Source organism: Perissodus microlepis, chromosome 14, assembly GCF_051167445.1.
Source record: "Perissodus microlepis isolate ML-2025 ecotype Zambia chromosome 14, ASM5116744v1, whole genome shotgun sequence".
NCBI lineage: Eukaryota > Metazoa > Chordata > Actinopteri > Cichliformes > Cichlidae > Perissodus > Perissodus microlepis.
Genome location: NC_140474.1, coordinates 10807134 through 10827941, shown reverse-complemented (window position 1 = coordinate 10827941; position 20808 = coordinate 10807134). Strand labels below are relative to the sequence as shown.

The 20808-nt window shown below is 40.7% G+C and overlaps 1 protein-coding gene across 2 annotated transcripts in view; it reads left to right on the top strand.

Annotated features, from left to right (window-relative positions):
- The window catches only part of nectin3a (nectin cell adhesion molecule 3a), a 38390-nt gene that overhangs the window by 12150 nt on the left and 5432 nt on the right, over positions 1–20808 (top strand). The window contains exons 2-5 of one of the 2 annotated variants that reach the window (XM_084950451.1): positions 12545–12892; positions 16476–16775; positions 18534–18651; positions 19914–20065. In XM_084950451.1, coding sequence (XP_084806577.1) covers positions 12545–12892; positions 16476–16775; positions 18534–18651; positions 19914–20065 — 918 coding nt within the window. Of the gene's footprint in view, positions 1–12541; positions 12893–16475; positions 16776–18533; positions 18652–19913; positions 20066–20808 lie in introns of both variants that reach the window. The other variant, XM_084950450.1, reaches the window with a different exon arrangement.

Here is a 20808-nt window from a genome sequence, read left to right as displayed (position 1 = left end):
ACATAACGGGGAAACATCTGGTTTGACTATTCTTCACCTGTAGTTTGAATGCTGAACATTTGCCTGTTTAAAGGCCAGTCACTATACAGAGATGTGCTTCTGAATGTGGATGATGTGTGTTCTGCATGCAGTAATGCAGTTCTGCTTGTGTTGAGTGATGTAAACAACTGATCGATCTAAACTCTTTAAACGTCAAAATTGATCATTCGATTTTTTATGACACAACAGTGGTGAGTGTTCCCACCTTCTGCTCTTTGTAACTTAACGCGATCTTTCCGTTTTCGATGTTTGGACATGATTTTGGAGTATATCTTCGCAGTAGCGATTGACCGCAAAGTAAAGCTACCAGAAATGTACAACCCCACATCCGGTCTCAAACCAGGAAGTTAGCATTTTCTCGTGCACAGGGTCAATTGTAAAGTAAAAAAAGTATGAAGTTGACCTAGTACTTTTGTAGTCCAAGCAACTCGGAGTCACTTTGTTCTGCTTTTCATTCATTTCATATCAATATTTTAAGCTTATTAGCATGACCACACATGTATTTAAATATGCTTGTGTGGTGTGAATAAAGCACGGCGGGACCAAAGATCATAATTTAGAGCCATTTTATTGATTTCACATCACACCACAACACACCCAAACCCCTGAGTCCCCGTGTTTTTAACTAGGCGGGCGTGATTAAGGATGCCGTGCAGGTGCGTCCGCCCTCCCTGCACGGCACCGCAGACCATGCCCCACCACAGCTTGTAATCACCATTCAAGTTAAGTGTTTAGCTGATTAGAAGATAAAATGGCATAATTGAGTATTTTTCATATCCAGCCACATTATTTTTCCATCTTTGTTGGAGTTAATGAACACAGCTCTTTGTATATACACAGATGATGTCCACTGAGTAGCATTGTTTTTGACATTCATAGGCCTTGGAGATGATAATTTTAAATACTGGTTGTTCGCAGAAATTGGCATCATGCAAGAAATCCAGAATTAGACAATCATGAGAATCATTTGAAAGCAAAACATTGTAATTCCTTCTGGGGGCTGTGGGGAAGTATGTTTCCATTATGTTTGATTGAGTACAGTAGCCCATTTAGACTCAGCGAAAGGCAGTGGAGTCTGTTATCAGTAGAGAACTCATTTTTTTCTTCGCTGTAAAGCCCTCAGCACCACCCAACAAGGGCGGGATCTATTTCTGTCCTAATTTCTTCATCAGGAAATTACAGTAATTTTCAGGGAATAATGACATGTAAATGTGGAGGCAACAGCAGGTACCTAAAAACAAAGTGTGCCTCTAAGGTCATTGCAAGGTTAACATAGTTTAGGAGGCTGTTGTTTTCACCCAACTTCTTTTATTAGCACAGAGCCTGGAGTGGAGGGTTATCCTTGTAGCCATAGTATACTGTCCTTGCTTGGCCTGTTTGGGATTTTAACAAATGCTGTGAATGATTTACTGGGATTAGTTAATCGGATACTAAGCCACCCATGAAGCACACCTTGTTGTTTTGTAGACACTTCACTGGTGCAATGTCTGCCCAGACAAGTCAACAGTTACTATAGCAATGGATTGCTGTGAAATGTTTATACAGGATGTGTCAAACTCATTTTGGTCAAGTCATTGGCCAAATACATTCCAACTTGATCTCAAGCAGGATGCACCTTTTCCCTTTCTTGAAGTCTAAATATATTCACTTGAATAATGTTTTTTTAAAGATGTAATGATGTGTTCAGCAAGATTCCAATTACTCAACTCCCCTAAAAATTTACCAGATTCCAGAAGGTATTATTTCTTTTCAAATTATGTTTCTAATCTATTGAGTAATCCATTTGGAAAGACATGACCTGCAGCCTAAGTGTAATTTTCGTCACTGTGTTGTATAGTGAGAGTGGTCTATGTTAGCACCTACCTGTCAGGGATTTCATACACTTAAGCTCTAATTAAGAAATTCTCAAATTGTTGCCTCTCTATTTTAAAAAAGAGACCTTCAAAATTAAGTTGCTTATTCTCACAGCACAAAGGCATATTCTTCTTCGTCGTCTTCTTTATGCCTCATCCCATGCAAAATCATTTTAATCTGGGAAGAAATTCCATCTGATCCCCCCAGAATCAGATCATTTATACTAAATGAACAGATTTTATCTAATCTGAAAGTAGATAAAACATGTTTATGTTTCTCTGCATCATAGGTACAGTGGGGCAAAAAAGTATTTCGTCAGCCACCGATTGTGCAAGTTCCCCCACCTAAAATGATGACAGAGGTCAGTAATTTGCACCAGAGGTACACTTCAACTGTGAGAGACAGAATGTGAAAAAAAAAAAATCCATGAATCCACATGGTAGGATTTGTAAAGAATTTATTCATAAATCAGGGTGGAAAATAAGTATTTGGTCAATAACAAAAATACAACTCAATACTTTGTAACATAACCTTTGTTGGCAATAACAGAGGTCAAACGTTTACTATAGGTCTTTACCAGGTTTGCACACACAGTAGCTGGTATTTTGGCCCATTCCTCCATGCAGATCTTCTCGAGAGCAGTGATGTTTTGGGGCTGTCGCCGAGCAACACGGACTTTCAACTCCCGCCACAGATTTTCTATGGGGTTGAGGTCTGGAGACTGGCTAGGCCACTCCAGGACTTTCAAATGCTTCTTACGGAGCCACTCCTTTGTTGCCCGGGCGGTGTTTTTTGGATCATTGTCATGTTGGAAGACCCAGCCTCGTTTCATCTTCAAAGTTCTCACTGATGGAAGGAGGTTTTGGCTCAAAATCTCACGATACATGGCCCCATTCATTCTGTCCTTAACACGGATCAGTCGTCCTGTCCCCTTGGCAGAAAAACAGCCCCATAGCATGATGTTTCCACCCCCATGCTTCACAGTAGGTATGGTGTTCTTGGGATGCAACTCAGTATTCTTCTTCCTCCAAACACGACGAGTTGAGTTTATACCAAAAAGTTCTACTTTGGTTTCATCTGACCACATGACATTCTCCCAATCCTCTGCTGTATCATCCATGTGCTCTCTGGCAAACTTCAGACAGGCCTGGACATGCACTGGCTTCAGCAGCGGAACACGTCTGGCACTGCGGGATTTGATTCCCTGCCGTTGTAGTGTGTTACTGATGGTGGCCTTTGTTACTGTGGTCCCAGCTCTCTGCAGGTCATTCACCAGGTCCCCCTGTGTGGTTCTGGGATCTTTGCTCACCGTTCTCATGATCATTTTGATGCCACGGGATGAGATCTTGCGTGGAGCCCCAGATCGAGGGAGATTATCAGTGGTCTTGTATGTCTTCCATTTTCTGATGATTGCTCCCACAGTTGATTTTTTCACACCAAGCTGCTTGCCTATTGTAGATTCACTCTTCCCAGTCTGGTGCAGGTCTACAATACTTTTCCTGGTGTCCTTCGAAAGCTCTTTGGTCTTGGCCATGGCGGAGTTTGGAGTCTGACTGTTTGAGGCTGTGGACAGGTGTCTTTTATACAGATGATGAGTTCAAACAGGTGCCATTCATACAGGTAACGAGTGGGGGACAGAAAAGCTTCTTACAGAAGACGTTACAGGTCTGTGAGAGCCAGAGATTTTCCTTGTTTGAGGTGACCAAATACTTATTTTCCACCCTGATTTACGAATAAATTCTTTACAAATCCTACCATGTGGATTCATGGATTTTTTTTTTCACATTCTGTCTCTCACAGTTGGAGTGTACCTCTGGTGCAAATTACTGACCTCTGTCATCATTTTAAGTGGGGGAACTTGCACAATCGGTGGCTGACTAAATACTTTTTTGCCCCACTGTATTAGATTGGTGTAGTTTTGCAGTGAAACTATGTTGTATCCCATGCTATTGAGGCAGGTTTCTGGAAGTTGGTTGTAGAGAAAATCACAGACAACTAAAACAAGATTTTACTTCAGATTGTGACATATGGATTGGGTGAAAATTGATTTGGTGGCAAAAAATGTTGGCCACCAAATCAATTTTCACCCAAAAAAATAAACACACAAATAACACAAATTAAAAAGTGCAAAGTTGTGACCCATGCCATTGTACTTTAAAGGTCTTTAACTGACAAAGGATTTGTTAAATATACTGAAGTTGTATAAAAAATATAGACCGGTTTAAATGGAAAGCATTTTTTTTTTTCTAATTTAACCCACACGTCTTTTTTGCCTTCTTAGATCAGCTGTGACTTTTGTAAATAGCCTTCTCTGTTCTTTTCCACATGCATGGAAAAATAACATTTCCACCCATCTTTGGGTCATCTAGCAAATTTGCATGCACATACTAAAGTACCGCAAACCCCCACAGCAAACAATAACAAATCCCACACAGTAGGACAGGACACTGTAGGAATGTTTGTCTTCCACTATGTACCAAGCAACACAATGCCCTTCACAGGTCCTACGGCACAGCTATAGTTGATTCTGATGAGAGTTTGCTTTCTGTCATGACGCTCTGTATGCCTACATTATTGATCTTTTTTCTTTTAAGCTCCGATCTTTAATCAAATGTGACTCAGATGTGAAGGACACACAAGTCTGCATTGCTATGGGGGAGCAAAGAGAAAGAGGGTTTTTAAGAGGACAGTGACATGTGAAAGAGGCCTGACCTGCCCCTTTTTTAAAGGCCTGTCAGCCTGTATTTGTCTATGTCATGAATTAGACCCCTGAAAAAAACTCACACCCTCACAGGATATAATACTCGGAAGGAAGGGGGGGTGGTTCACACTGCACAAATATTTCTAACAATAAAAGCATACTATTCACCAATGCGCCACTTGGCCGATCCTGTTTCTAACTGATTAAGGAAGAGTTATAGGTGCCGCAAGAATGAAGAAAAGATGTGGGGGCCTGTGTTTGGCATATAGGCATTGTCTAATGATTTATTTTTCCTTGCTACTACTTTAGAAGCTAACAATACTAAGTGGTTCTGCACTGCCAGTTCACTTTATTATGTTAGCGGTGTTTAAAGTCATAGATGTCTCTCAAATAGAGGACCTGGTACAATGTCTGCGAAAAAAATTCACATGTCCACTTAGATATTAGCGGATAATTATTTTCTGAATTATATTCTGACCTGCTTTTTTGTGTGATATTGGCAGTGTGTGCAAATGAAATTATCAAATGAATGTTAATGAACATTTTTACAATGTGACCTTGATCATCAGAAGGAAGTTTTAATAGTAGGCCAATGGTTCTGTTGGCTTATATGAGAGGGAGAGAGTGTCTGTAAGGAGTATAAATTACTGCACTCATTAAACAGTAATGAAACACTGCCCTTCAACCCACCTACCTCCTACACTCACTTAAAAATCACTGAACCAGGAAAGGGAGCAAGCTGTAGGCTAACAAACTGGAGAGGAGCATGACAGGGATAACCTTTACCTTCAGAATGATCATTTTTCCCACTTCGTTCAGAACAGCTTCAGATATCTACTGTGATGTTATTAGAGTGTAGTCAGCTTCACAGACATGTTTTCATTTATAAACCAAACTGATTTGTTCGATAAGATTTTTTCTTAGACCTGGTATTCTGAGGGTTTTCCATTGACATGTTTCATATGTAGTTCTAAACATGCCTTAAAGTTTGATGCTTGTTAAATATTAATTAAAAACAGAACACAACAAACAGAACACAAAAATGACCGAATCCCTATATTTAGCTGAAAATGTTACAAATGGCAAGGAGCAAGCAACAGTAGGTAACTCAGCACAAACCTGCACTCAGCTTCCTTGCTCTCTGACCTCAGTAAATATTTTCCTGATGAGTTAATGACCTCAGTAACTACTTTCAAGGCTTACTGAATTTTGTATTTCATGATCTCCATTGGAGTCAAAAAGGAGGATAAAAGAAGGCCCACTGTGTAACTTTGTTTCAGTCAGATCTCCACATTACCAGTTGTGTTCACTTTCAAAAAACCACATAAGTGAGGATGGAAAGGCTCAGCTTGAGATTGCCTTTTGTCTTATAAAAATTAAGATGGCAACATCCATCTTTTATGCGCAGTCTTTGGACTGTATATGAAACTGCAGGTTTGATCAATTATGTGAACTTGTTGAATTTTGTCATGTTCCTTTATGTTTATAAACTATGTAAACATTAGACAATTTTTAGCCATGTTATTGTTTCTTTTATTGTTGTAATTGCAATATGTTTGTCTGAAACAGGGCTCTGTTGTAAATGAAACATTAGGTTTTAATAAAACTACCTGTATAAATAAAGGTTAAATACAATAAACAAAGCACATTTAAAACAACAACATTGACCAAAGTGCTGGACATGAACAATAAAATAAGATATACACTCATATACATGCCAGCACACAAGAGTAAATATATTTACAGGATTGCAAAAAATACATGAGACAATACAGCAGACTAAATATCTAAGCTCTCAGTCCAGGATGTAAGCCAAGGAATAAAAAGTATTTTTAAAAATTAGCAATGGGGAGGCCAGCCTAACATTACTTTATCAGTATCATAAGTGTGAGATGTCAACTTAGAGAAACCCAGTATCAGCTCATGTCAAAAGTTAAAATGATCCAGCTCAGATTCATTTTCATGACCTGACATAGATCAGGATGTTTGTTCACTCTTCTGTCTTCACTGCTGAACTTCTACTGAATAGCTGCCCTATTTTCTTGCTTTGTGTTGTATTCATTCTCTGCTCAACTCAGTTTCCTCTTGCTTTTAGTCTTAAACCACACTCCCTCTTGCACAGATCCTATGTCTGCATTCTTCTCCTGTGAGGTCTTCAGATCAGTTCCTCATGAGTGCTGTTTGACATGATAATCTATGCATGGAGTTTGTCTACATGAACCTGACATATTGTCTGTTTTGTTGCTGCCCATGAATGTTGCTGGCTGGATCCCTCTTGTTTCACACTGCTCTGAAACAGACTTAAGGGTTCATTGGGAGGATCTCAAGCCACGAGACTGCTTCCTCAGGGGAGGTCAAGGCTGAAGCTGGGTCGGGTCTCTGATAGGTGGAGATTTTGGCTCGTCTAGTGGCCGACTTGGACTGTTTGAGTGTTGCCAGGCAAAAAGGAAGGTTTTGATTTACCATCGCGTCTTCCGAGCAGCTTGTCGCAATTAGTGATGTCAGCAGGGAAAGAAACAAATATGAGGCATTTCTTCAAAGAGCAAGCGTACTCTTCCCATGAGTTCATTCTTTCCTCGGGTTTCTGAAGAGAAAAGGGGGCAAAAGTGCAGCCTGTTTCTCTTTGGCCAAGTTAGGTTTTGCAGGTCAGGGTGTTCTTTGTGATCTGCAGGCTAAGGTGTCACATTTAAACTGAACCAACTGCATTATAGAGCATCAAAAACAGTGACAACATATAAAGTTGGACGGCATGATAAGTTTTGTTTGTATGTTTATTTCATAAGCCGTACTTTTTAGATGGATAACCAATAATAAACTTAGTGACACATCTGAGCTGTGCCTCAGCTCTGCATTCTATTTTCTTAATTTAAACTGTATAACACTGTTTTTTAACACATTGCTTACATTTAGTTGCCTGCCGTATTTTAGACGATTTATCACAGCGCTCTAGTTTGTGAGCATTGGCTGTGTTTTTCATGGTTGCAGCTAGCAGTGCCAAGTTTCCCCACTCTCCTCCTGGCTGTAGGTATCCCATGAAGAGGCCATCTGTCTCTACTCCCCTAATGGTAAGGGTGGAGTCCTCTTTAAACACCTCCCCCGCACACGCACTGCCACCACCACCCCGTTCCCTCTTATTTTCAAATGCCTACTGCAAAACAAACAGAGCATGGCATAGATGGAGTTTAGTTTCTTTGTGTGCTTTGACTGGCCTGAAAACTGACACGAGTCAGACAAACTACCTACAGTAGCAGTTGGGGTGTCGTGTCAGGTAGCAGCAGAATGTGGAGCATGTTGAAGAGAAGTTGGGTTAGAGACACGTGTCTGCATACATCAGTACAATGTCACGCATGCCAAGTATGTAAGTGTGCTGTAGGAGGGGTTTTATCAGCCTGCCATCTACATTCTTGTTCTGTCATAGATACGTTGTAGGTCTTGATCTCTCTGTCAAGCGTTTGTCTTTTTTTCTTTCGTCAAGCCAAACAAATGAGTTGCACTAGTAAGGTGACAAAAAAGAAAACAGCTGTTGTGATGGCTCAGATGACTGTGGAGTGGAGAATGTGTCTCTGACCCTGATTCTCCCCCACACCAGTGCATCCAGAGGACTCCTATAGAAATAATGCAAACACAGGGCAACAAATGCACTGCAAAGCACATTATAGGACTCAGACTTTTTTTTGTGGGGAAATGAAGTAATGACCCAGAGTGACTTTTCCAAATGTCATTTTCAAGCAGATGGCAAATAAGGCCACCTGGACTAAACAATTCAGGTTAAAAGTTTAGATGCAGTGCAGAGCTGTGTTGGGTCAGTCTGCACACACAGAAAGGTTTGAAAATGTTTGTGAGGAAGAAGAAAAAAACTCAGGAAAGCCCAAATGTGACAGTACAGCACGAACCTTCACAACACAATGCAACATACATTTAAGACTGAGCAGCCATTCAAAGTATATGCCCGACTCGCACACATGTTCACACACTTATTTCTTATTTTGGAAGACAGAAACTCAGTGTGTGTTTGTCCGTGTGTGTATGTGTGTAGTCACTGAAATTACAGGGGACGTAATGGAGCACGGGGAGCCTCAGCCTCATTGGCTGTATTCCTCAGAAACCAAGATAGCATTGCTGTGGCTTACCGCTCACATTCATGCCAGCAACTCAAAATACCAGCCAGTGGACCACTTTTATAAGCTTTACTCCATACACATCCGAGACAACGGACAAAGTGGAACTTTATGGCTCCCAAATATAACTTACTCTGCAAGCATGTCAAGAAATCCAAGAAATACTGTTTGATTATTTTGAATAAAATCACCTTCTTATGTTTTATGTATGCAACTTTTTCACAAAGTTTAAGGTGGATGTATTCTGCTTTTCAACCTGAAGCAGGGCTGTAAGTCTTTGTACGACTCTGAAAAATGAGTAAACGTGCGTCAATCAATCACTCATTGGTGTGATTGTTCTAGAAAAAAAAAAAAAAACAGGAAGGATTTTTTTCCATTTAGAGCAGCGGTCCCCAACCCCCGGGCCTCGGACCGGTACCGGTCCGTGAGTCGTTTGGTACCGGGCCGCGAGAGTTGAGGCTCAGGTGTGAAATGTATAGTTTTCAGGGTTTTTATCGGTTTTCAGCGTTATTTTGTTATCGTTTTTATCGTTTACTCGGTTTTCCTGGGTCTTTTCACGTGTGTTATGAATAAATCTTCTTTTTTTCGGTGCCGGTACTAGTTTTATTTTGTTGTATTTATCCGCGACACCTTAAAGGCCGGTCCATGAAAATATTGTCGGGCATAAACCGGTCCGTGGCGCAAAAAAGGTTGGAGACCGCTGATTTAGAGCACTAGCCAGAAACCTGCAATTTAAGATTTATTTCAGGTTACCTTTCCAAGATACAGCATTCATTCCCACCAAACTAGATGTTTTTGTTTGTTTTGTTTAAACACAGCCGTATGCCTGTCAGCAGTGATCTGTAAAGTGATAGGGATGAGAATCTTTGGCAATAAAAATATCCAGTTCTGATTGTTGGTGTCATGGTTTGATCAATTCAAAAAGGAGAAAGAGGATTTCTTTGTTTTGGTTCTTAGTTCTGTACACAGTAGGGTTGGCACTAGGGCTGGGCTATATCATACCGTTCACGGTAATACCGGTGTAATGTTGGGCAACGATAAGAAAATGAAATATCACGATAGAATATGGGTAAAACGCGCATGCGCAGTGCCTTTGTTTACATACGCACATGGCGGCGACGCAGAATGAGAAGAGCGAAAGTGGATCGTTAACTGAAACGGATGAACCAGAATTGGTTTGTAAAAATGCTGCAACTTCAGTGGTGTGGAACTGGTTTGGCTTTCATCCGTCAGATACACAACAAAGCACTATTTTTGGTAGAGCATGCTAGCGGGCCGTCGTTATTACCATGTTTTTTGGAAAACACGGCACACTTAAAATCAATCCTTTGATTTTTCTGAAAATCGACAGCGCCCCTTATAATCCCGTGTGCCTTATGTATGAATTCTGGTTGTGTTTACTGACCTTGAAACGATTTTATGTGGCACACGGCGCTCGAAAATCTGTCAAATGTTTCAGTACGACTTTGCTAAGCTACGAACCCGCACCGCTTGATGGATTGTCGGAGCGTTACAGCTATCGTAGGCAGGAGCTTCGCGGAGTGATACGTAGGGTGCTTCAACATAATATTACCATGTTGTGTGTGTGTATAACCTCTTTTTAAGTTTTGTGGCTATTATACATGGTTATGCTGAGGATATGTCGGCCAATTTCCACTGGAAATGCCTTTTAGTTAAACTGTCAGCAAGGATTTGCATTTGCACTGTTAATTTTTTATATAACTTTAATGCACTTAAAAAAGCTGCTTGTTTAAGTGCAAATACATTGATGTTTTTTCTTTTTTGCACTAATAAAGTTGAGGAGTTGTAAAGTGTTTTGTCTAGTGTCAATTATATCGTCAGTTATATCGTTATCGCAAATTTTCAAATGTATATCGTGATAAATATTTTTGGTCATATCGCCCTGCTCTAGTTGGCACATTTACTCTGTACTCCATAGGCTGATGTGTTCTTCTTTGGGGCAGCATAGGATTTTTGCATGCACCCATTGTATTATCATTATCCATCCATGCACAATGCACAATGTGTGTGGCACCCATCAGTACAACGCTTGTATACAATGTGCCAAACCATTGACTCCTATCATTTGGGGGCGACCGTGGCTCAGGGGGTTGGGAAGCGTATCTGTAACCGGAAGGTCGCCGGTTCGATCCCCGGGCTCTCTGTCTGGTCGTTGTGTCCTTGGGCAAGACACTTCACCTACCGCCTACTGGTGATGGCCAGAGGGGCCGATGGCGCGATATGGCAGCCTCGCTTCTGTCAGTCTGCCCCAGGGCAGCTGTGGCTACAACTGTAGCTTGCCTCCACCAGTGTGTGAATGCGAGAGTGAATGAATAGTGGCATTGTAAAGCGCTTTGGGTGCCTTGAAAAGCGCTATATAAATCCAATCCATTATTATTATTATTATTATTTGCCTGCTGAGCTGCAAAGGAAACTTAGCTGAATGTTAAGTAGTGCTGATTATGTCATTTTCTGATTAAGACGTGTTTACAGAAAATTACAGAAAATGTTGGTGGGCACGAGGCTCATTGTGACACACAACGAGCCTCGTGCCTACCAATTTCTGAAATTACCGTTAGCTAGAGCCTGGTGAACTCTATCATACTTGCAGATGCAGTAACTACATATTATTAGTAACACCAATTACAGACAAATGCAGAGAAAGCTCCTTCTGTAAAACTTATTTGTTTAGGTTATTTTTATATAGCTTATAAATAGTATATTGTTAGTTTTTTGTTGTAGAGTTTGTTTCTATTATTTTGTAAGAAACAAAATGGTGTCATCAGCATAAGGCAGTGGTCACACACTTATGGTTGGTTTGTGATGTACAACTAGGCTAATCCTAGTATACGCCTCTTTTAATAGCTATTGGTTCTCATATGTGTTAAAAGGTTGTCAAATCTATCTTTTTTTCAAGATGAATCTTTTGACACATACAGATATGATACAAATGTGAAGACACAACCATTCATTTCACCAAACTGGAACTTTTTGCTTTGGTACTGTATTAGTTTTTCTGTCTACAGTATTCAGATGGTCATTAATGTTCAAAGCCAAGTTTACGGGTTGCATTAAAAAAACTGTGGTGGGCCTTAATTCAAATTAAGGGCCTCATAAAAATAAGCAATGAAGCCATCCGCTGGCTTGCTTTGTTTCATCTCCTTCCAGTAAATTGTTTTCTTGCTTGTTTAAAAGGTGCTCTGATAATTAGCAAAAGGGACAGGCTGAGTGTCCTGTGGTGAGAGTGTGTTGCTTGTTAAGAGCAACCCAGAACCCAGAAGATATTTGCTCTGCTTTTCAACCACAGGAAGAAACATGAATGAAACAAATGGCTGTTAGTGTGACCTTGGGAAAACTACTCAGAATGTTCTGATATATTGCTCCATTATGTTTGGTGCACACTGCTAACATTAGAAAATTGGTCCAACATCTCACATAAGTGGGCAAAAAATGTGTTGTAGTGCAGTTAGATACCACATGCCTTGTGAGTATATGCTGATGTTCTGTTTCCGAGAGTTGACACAATCCTCCAGAAAAAAATCTTCCTGAATTAGCTCATCTCAGCTACTGTTTTTCAAATTTAATATCGTCTGGTGATAGTACATCTATATCAGTGTTGTTACAACTGAAAAACTGGATGAGGAGACGCAAATTGAATCTATGTGACTTACCAGACAATTTTCTTCCACTGCTACACACCAGAGAATTAAAAAAAATCTCTTAATCCAATGAAGTGACATTGTCATGAGAAATTCATTTTCCCATTTTAATTATAAGATGAAACTCTGTCTTTTGTATTTCTGAATCCCAACTCTGTTTTTTCTCTCAGCAGGTGTGAGCAGTAACCAGGTAGTTGTTCCTGAAAAAGTGAATGCAGTGCTGGGAAAGAACATCACACTGGGCTGCCGAATAGAAGTGGGTCCCAGCCTCAGCTTCACGCAGAGCTCCTGGGAGCGTCGTCTTCCTTCAGGCACTATTACCCTGGCGGTATTTAATCCCGAGTTTGGAACCTCATATTCTTCACAATATGAAAAACGTATCTCATTTGTTTCCCCTTCAATACGAGATGCCACCATTACCCTTGAAGGAGTTGACTTTACGGATATCGGGTCCTACACCTGCAAAGTGGCTACATTTCCTTTGGGCAATACACAAGCATCCACCCATGTTAATGTTTTAGGTAAAGTACTGCTTTCTCACTTCACTTCCTCACTGAGTGGTTCTTCATATTGTCCTTAAATTTCGCTTTTTAATGAAGGTCATTGTTTGTTGTGATTAAGCAAAGCCTAGGTGAGCACTCAGTGTCTGCCATGGAGGAAACAACGGCTCCCTGAAGCAACCTAACGTTTAAATTACAGCCTGGACACATGCCATGTACATTTAAATCCCTGCAGGAATCTGAAGCTGCATAAAGGCTGCTTTGGTGTGGTCCCACCTATCTCCCTCCCCCACTGTTACTTTAAAAGAAAAGCCAATGTAACTGTTTTTATATTCACAACATTATATCAAAATGTTTCACAGAGTTTCCATGGCATCCTCTGTAAAGTCACTTAGGCCCTACATGCAAGACACAAAACGGAAACCTTCTCATTCAGCAAGCACATAAATATAATGCAGCAAGTTCAGAGTGTCCCAGCTCAATGCAACTTAGTTGCTTGCAACAACAGTTTAATTGTAGGGTGTGACACAGGGTGACTCTCATGACATTTAGTTGCGTTTTGCTAAACTGGATTACAACTACAGTCTGCACCTCTTTCCCTCAAGGCTGTGACAATTGTTGATAGTTTTCTCTCCTTTAACCATTTGTCCATTATGTCCTTAAGTGATAATCAAAGCAAGGTTATTTGCCAGGTCACTAAACTAAAAATGAAAACTACCTGTGGATCCCTTCTGAGCTTCCAAATAAAATAAACAAAACAAAGCCGTATTATATTTTAATGGGTTTTCCCATTATTATGTTCTTATTTTATCCAAACACAAAGCATACATAGAAAGCAGCATATGTTCCTTTACATAGAAGTTTCTCACTGTAGCCTCACTTTCCAGAGGAGCAGAAACACTGAACTTTCCCTGTGGTCAGCGTATGTTTCAAGCCCTAAATTGGTGCCGTTGCTGAGAGGAGGAGATTGCAGTGTAGGCAGCAGCAGGTTCTCATCTCCCTCCAGAGACTGAAGGAGACTCTGATGTCTAATGAGCAGTACATTAAGTGCTGCTGTGACAGCCATGGTGTCTAGAACCTCACAGGGTTCAGTTACAGCTTTCTGTCTTCTCTGAACACCTTCTTGCATATTTTGTTTTTGTTTTTTGGGGGGTGGGTGGGTCTTATATGGATGCATATATCCACACTCAAACACAAAAGCACATCCTTAGTCCTACTTTACATTTCAGATGTAATTAGGGTGTGGTGTATATTCTTTGCAGTATGATACATGTCAAGTGGAATGTAGATTATCCCACAGGGTATTTTTCTGTGAGAGTGCACATCACGATTACAACACCAAAAGTCAGCAGGTTCAGAGAGGAGTGCCTTCCTCATCTCTGCTTTGTTTAGAGGTGACTTTTACAGTTTCCTCCGCCACTCTTTTGATCATGCAGCCCCGCTGTAACAAGTCCAATGTGAACAACAACCACAGCAAACAAGAATTTCTGAATAAAACAAAGGTTTCTGGAGAAAACGTCATGGTTAATCCAGCATACGATTGTGTACATAATATTGGTTTTCCAGTGTAAATCAAAGTTGTTTTAGTTTCAGCTTCAGTTTGTAAGTTAACTTAAGATTCACAGTTTTGATTCCTGTTTATATTCTGAGGTTTATGCGAAGACAGACGACTGCGTTTTCGTTCCTTTCAAGTGGACTAAAGTAAATCAATGATACTTTCAAGCCCATGAATAATGCACCAAAGTCACGACAAACTTCATAATGATCAACAGGTGCAACAGACGTCGGGTTAATTTCAAACCTCACACAGTCTTGATGCAAAACTTGCTATGAATAGTATCAGTATCGTGAGGCACAATCTGAATAATTGTATTAGCTTTCTCACGTTCTTTCATTTTATCTTTGTGTCAACAGCAACTCATAAAAAGGGCCAAAGCTTTTAAGGAACAGTTCAACAGGAAATGTTCTATGCTTTGTGAGCCAAAAGTCCTCGACATTAAACAATAGGAAAGAACCAAAGGAGGAAATTTTGACACATGACCCATTGTTTTCAGATACTTGCAGGGCAAAAGGAAAACTACTGAAAAAATAATTGGCTGTCTTTTAAACAAAACACACTAAATTGCTGGCAAGATGTAAGTGTGTACTAATAAATGGTCCTGCTGATAACTCTTTAGAGGTTTAAGCTCCTCTGACTGTTCATATGGCCCAAATTGCAACTCTGTTCTTGAGAAAAGAGCCCAGCAAAGAGATGGCTTTTTCCAGTCTGTTGCCATACCCGAACTACTGCTTCAAACAGTTAATATTTCCAATTTGTATTTTTTTATGCTAGATTTTACCGTAAAAATGTCCAAGTGTTTAAGTGCATGGCCATTGACCATGCTGTTAAACCTTTTCTTTATAGAGCTTTCCACTCAGCGTTTAGTCTGCATTTGTGGACAGGAAAGGGCCAGAGCAGCCAGCTTGCTGAAGGGAAATCGTTACCCTTTCCCCCAACAGATTTCAACTCATCCAAAGCGTCCCCCTCCCTTTTTGACAGCAACTTCAAATTAACACCCCTGACTGATTTAGGTATTCTGATGCTTCAGCCAGCTCGCGTCCGAACACAGAGCTGCTACTGTTTATAGTCAGAGGCCTGCAAGGAGGGGCAGGGAGGAGGGAGTGAATAATGTGAGGTAGAGGACTAAGAGCAGCGTCCCCACCCCAGGACAGGAGACGCCAGGTTATTTTTGGAAAAAGGCGGTGCCGGTAGTTATTTGAATTTGTTGTTGGAACTCCTGCCTGTCTGGGGTGTCTTAAAGATGATGGCCTCGCCTTGCAGCGCGTGCCCCCGTGCACCACCTTTAAAACTGTCACCGCTGTAGTAAGTGGAACAGCTGTTAGTCTTCATTTAAAAGAGGCAGCTAGGGGGGAGATGGTTCAGATTGTGCACTGCGGGACAAAGAATAAGGCAATGGTTTGTGATATGTTTATTTTGTGATAGATTAGAATAAGACAAACAGTTTTTACTGCTTTACACAACAGGTAGCGAGTTGAATTCTAGTCATGTCCCCCTCACATGGATCTGTTTTGTTTCTCTGTTGAGAAAATCCTTGTTGCGTTTAAACATTGAGTCGTTCTCAGGAAGCTGGTGTATCATTACTTCACCTCTAAAGTGCTGAGAAGAGTACGGTAACTCAGCTCCTCGTCTTCCAGTACAACAAAGTCAAATATAAACACAGCACAGTGTTGGCTGCACAGTGTTTTTCTTCAAAGTCACATGCCTGCTTCAGGTATTGATGCACTTTTCACAGAACAGGACTAATGGAGGTTACTGCTTTGTATTACCTTCACTCAGACATACTTTATGTTTGACACACAGCAATAAAGAAGTCTCCACAGAAATGTGTACATATAATTGAATAGCGTGGTTCATTAATTTTTAAAGCATATAGGTGAAATGGAAGAAGTCAATCTGTGCTCTTTTGGCAGTTAAGTACACTGAAGCCTCCGGGCATTATTTATTCATATTCGTTCACAACGGGATCGATATTCATTTTGTAATCTTCCCCCCGTTCTGTCATTTCTTCCCCCTCCTCCTTCTCTTCACTCTGCCTTTACACAGTGGAGCCAAAAGTGTACGTGTCCGCAGGCCCCACAGCTCTGCTGGACGGTGGAAATGAGTCACTGGTGGCCACCTGCATTGCAGAGCGTGGTCTTCCTGAAGCCGAGGTCTTCTGGGAGACGGAGCTGTACGGGCGATCTGAGAAGCAGAGTCAGAATGAGGCAAACGGCATCACCACCGTACATGTGCGCTACATGTGGCAGCCACGGAGCTCCGCCCAGGGGAAGACACTCACCTGTGTGGTGAGACACCCAGCCCTGCAGACAGAGTTTCGCATACCCTACATGCTAAATGTCCAGTGTAAGTAATGAAACATAAGACCTCCTTCCAATATAGATACCTTAGTTTTGGCTAACTGCAGATACACAGTGTGGCTGTAATACCAGTGGCTGTAATTGGCTGTATTCCTGCTGAGGAAGAGCCTAGGAATCATCCTTGCGGGCTTAAATTAACATTGGTTTTCTAACTTTGTTTAAATAAAATGTAGCAGTTAATAAAATGTACTGATTCTGTATTAATTAGTAAAATAAGAGATAAAAACAGGCTCAAGGTAAATTTAAAGCACATTATCATAGTCTTGTCTTGAATGTTTAGGCTGCTCCATACTGCTGTCATGGAAGAGGCACTAAAACACTGTTGTGTCAACTCACATGACCATAGATTTCAGTTAAGTAAAAAAAAAATTCTCCCAACACACAAAGAAAAGCTGCTGGCATAGCTGTGTGAAATCCCTCCAAAGTGCTGATAGCTTCCTTCATGCTATGTTATCTCTCAGACTAGTTGCTGATACTGAAATACATCTACCACTTTGATCTGGCATGCAAATATCAAATCTTTGCATCCTTGTTTTTAATGTCAACACTGAGGCTGCTAATGCAGATAAATAAAATTATTAATCATCACTTTAAAAAATCAGCTGTCTTTAAAACAAAACAAAAGTCTCAAACACAGCTGAAAATGTATGTAGAGGTAAAAGTATCAAATATAATCCTGCAGCCACTGCACTGAAATGCTTTTACAATATAGAACAAAATAATCATCATTATTATAACACTATATTTTTAGCCCTAAAACAACCAGTGTATTTTATCAATATTAACCCGTGCTGCTGCCTTGATTTGCAATGAGCATGCTCAGTAAATGTTTCTTCCTTGCCTATAAAAGAGCAATTTAGGAGTCGTCTTAATGTTCTAATCATTGATGCATACTTCCTTGGCGAGCAGTAACGTTACTCTGTGTTTGGACTGTGTGAGTGCAGGCTAATGAAGGTGTTTTATGAAATATTGATCAGACCTCAGCAGGAATTCAAGTAGCAGACTCGGGCTGCTGGGGGCAGCGGATGGAGACGCAGAAAAATCAAGGTTAATATGGGAAGAAAGGAGCTTCCCAGCTCAATAAATCACACCAAGTGCAGAGGCAAGGGATTCTAAGTGCAAAAGAAGCACAATTTCAACGTTGAACCGTGTGAAAAGGGTCAGCGGACATTGTGGGCCAAGACATCTTCTTGTGCGAAATAATGAGTTCCTCATTTATCCTCCAGAGAAATCAAAATGAAAAATTGGATATCTAAGACAGTGTTTGCCATGTTTTATTACAGTGGCATGTGCTGGGCTTCATTTAGGCATCCTCCGTCTTCCTTGATTTTTTTTTTCCCCTTTGTCGTGGCGACGCAGTAGAGTGTATTATTAGCTGCAGTTCATCTGCTGTCTGAGTCTGTCATTTTCGAACTTTCCACCAACCCAGGATCATTTGTTTGTTCGCTTGGCTCGCTTTCACCAACAGATCCTGTGCCCTGTTACAGTCCTGCAAAGCCTTTTCTTTGTCGTCGTTTGCTGCTGTGCTTTATAATACGTGCTTTGTTTCCTCCGGAAAAGCTCATTTGTCATCAAGCTGCAGGGATCACAATGACTGATTGTTAAGTCCAAGTCTTTTAACTTGAAAAAGAAAAAAAGAGAATAAATGATGGTCAGTGTGACCAACCCAACTGCAGGAGGAGGTTAAAAAAAGTACAGTAAAATTGTGATTTTTAAAGATTTTTTATTGTATTTTGTTTTACAGTTGCACCAGCGGTATCCATCATGGGAATTAGCAAAAATTGGTACGCTGGCCAAGCAAATGTGAAATTAAACTGTGAAGCCAAGGCCAACCCAGCTGCGCGTCAGTTCACATGGACCAGGTCAGTATGCCTCAACAGTCTCTGATATGTGAAATACAAAAAAATGCATTATATCTCTCACACACATTATTATACTGGTCAATCAAATAGCTCAATAATTAACACAGTTACTTGCAAACTGTGAAAAGCTTCTTTCAGTTGTAATTCAAATGGATAAACTGACTAAATGTGGAATAAACTAAATCTGCAGTACCCAGGCAGGGGATTAATTTGGAAAGGAAAGTGCTGAAGGCAATCCAAGAGCATTATTGCAAAACAGAATGCATTAATCATTTCATCTAAGTTATCTTGTTTGCACAGCACCACCAGCTATAGATCTAAATTTGGACTTAAGGAATTCAAGACCAGGTACTGCTTAGACTCAGCTGTTGTAACCTTTGCAGCGCTGAGTAGTGTTTGAGTGCTGTAAAAGCGACGCCCTTGTCAACTCATAAACCCGAGAAAAATCTTTTGTTGTCTTAAAGCAGTCGGGAGTTTATATTCATGATCTGCACTACTGAAGAATGTAAATAATAGAAGCCAGGGGTCAATACTCTCTATGGGTCATCAAGTAAAATGTCACTAACACGGAAGTACACTGAAACTTGTGTGTTAGCTTAGTTGATCAGTAGCTAGTCCAATACCGGGCTCAAGGGACTCTTTATTAGCAATTACTACGGGACTGATCAGCTGTTGTTTGGTTCATTTGCATATACCTAAGCTGGGTTTAAACAAACCTCAGTGAAGCAATGAAGTGAAGAAGCCTCAGTCTATAAATTACCTCCAGCATAACTTTCGGGCCTGGACACTGGAGCTGTCGAATGCACTGCTGCGCCCATCGGGAAGACTCCCTGCTATAAATAAAAAGATTCCAAACAGTTCATGCATCAGAGCAGCGCTGGCCTATTGGCAGCTCTTTGTCATCATCTTGCTTTGAAAACAAGGACTATGCTCTCATTTGGGCTGACAGCCTCAGTAAAGTCTAGACAGCCAACCTCTTTTGGGCCAGACCTTGTGTTCATGCAGAAAGCTTTTTCCTCTCAAGTGATGGCAGAGCAGGCAGCTCAGATTATCATGTGATCTTATAATAGTTGCACCAGGAAAACTGGACCAACAGCGAAGTGATGTCATCGCAAGTCTTGAATAGCCTTTTTCAGTTGTACATCGAAAATGATTTATCTTAAATATGAAGTAGTGATGGTTTTTTTTCCATTCCTGCAGGCTTTTTTCTCTGTTGTACAGCACGCTGAAATGTCTGTCTGTCATGTTTAATTTGTGTACAGGTTGGATGGCTTGATGCCTGAGGGTGTTGAGATCTCAAACAATAGCCTTGCTTTCACTCGGCCATTGGAGCGCAATGATTCTGGAGTCTATCACTGCGAAGTGACGAATGACATCGGTACCAGCAGTCAGGTTGTGAACATCTGGGTACAAGGTATTTTTTCTCCCTTTTCTCTCTCTCTAGCTGTTTAATAGCTCTCTTGTTGCGGTTTTTTTTTTTTTTTTTTTTTGGTTGTGTTGTTTAACCATCTTCAGGGTTTTCACAAGAAAAGTTGTTTGACTAATTTAGACAACTAGTAAATTAGTTGCCAGGAAGGTCCCTAAAAATAAATCAAAACAGCCATTGTATTAGAACCAAGAGGGGTCAGCTTAGCCCCTGCAATCAGATTAGAGTGAAAACCCTGATGTGATCTCAGGAAATCTTGAAAGCTTACTCACTCTGAAACTAAAATGAATAACTGCCTTTTTGCATTTTTCATGCTTTCCTCATGTAGGATTAAATTCTTTTTTTAAATCAGGGCCCATATCAACACTTTTAGCAGAGCTAAGTCTTTATATACGTATAAATGCCCCTGCCCTGATCCGCTTTCACACATTCCTGGCAACAGAGGAGCACGGGGTGCGGATAGAGTATCAGTACCAAACATTTCCAGTGTTGTGGCTTTGGCAACATTAGATGTTTCAGATAAGGAAGCGGGTGTTTACCCCTACTTGCTCAGCAGAGTACGCACTCATGTAGCCTTTCTCTGTGTTTTGTTTGAGGTCAAGTTTCACAGCAGGACCTAGTGAATTGTGCTTGCAGATTTGCAGTACACACAAGTTTGTTTTTGTACACCAAGAAATATGTTATTGAGGAGTTTTTTTTTACAGCAGCAGCAGTTGCACAAATTATGATCG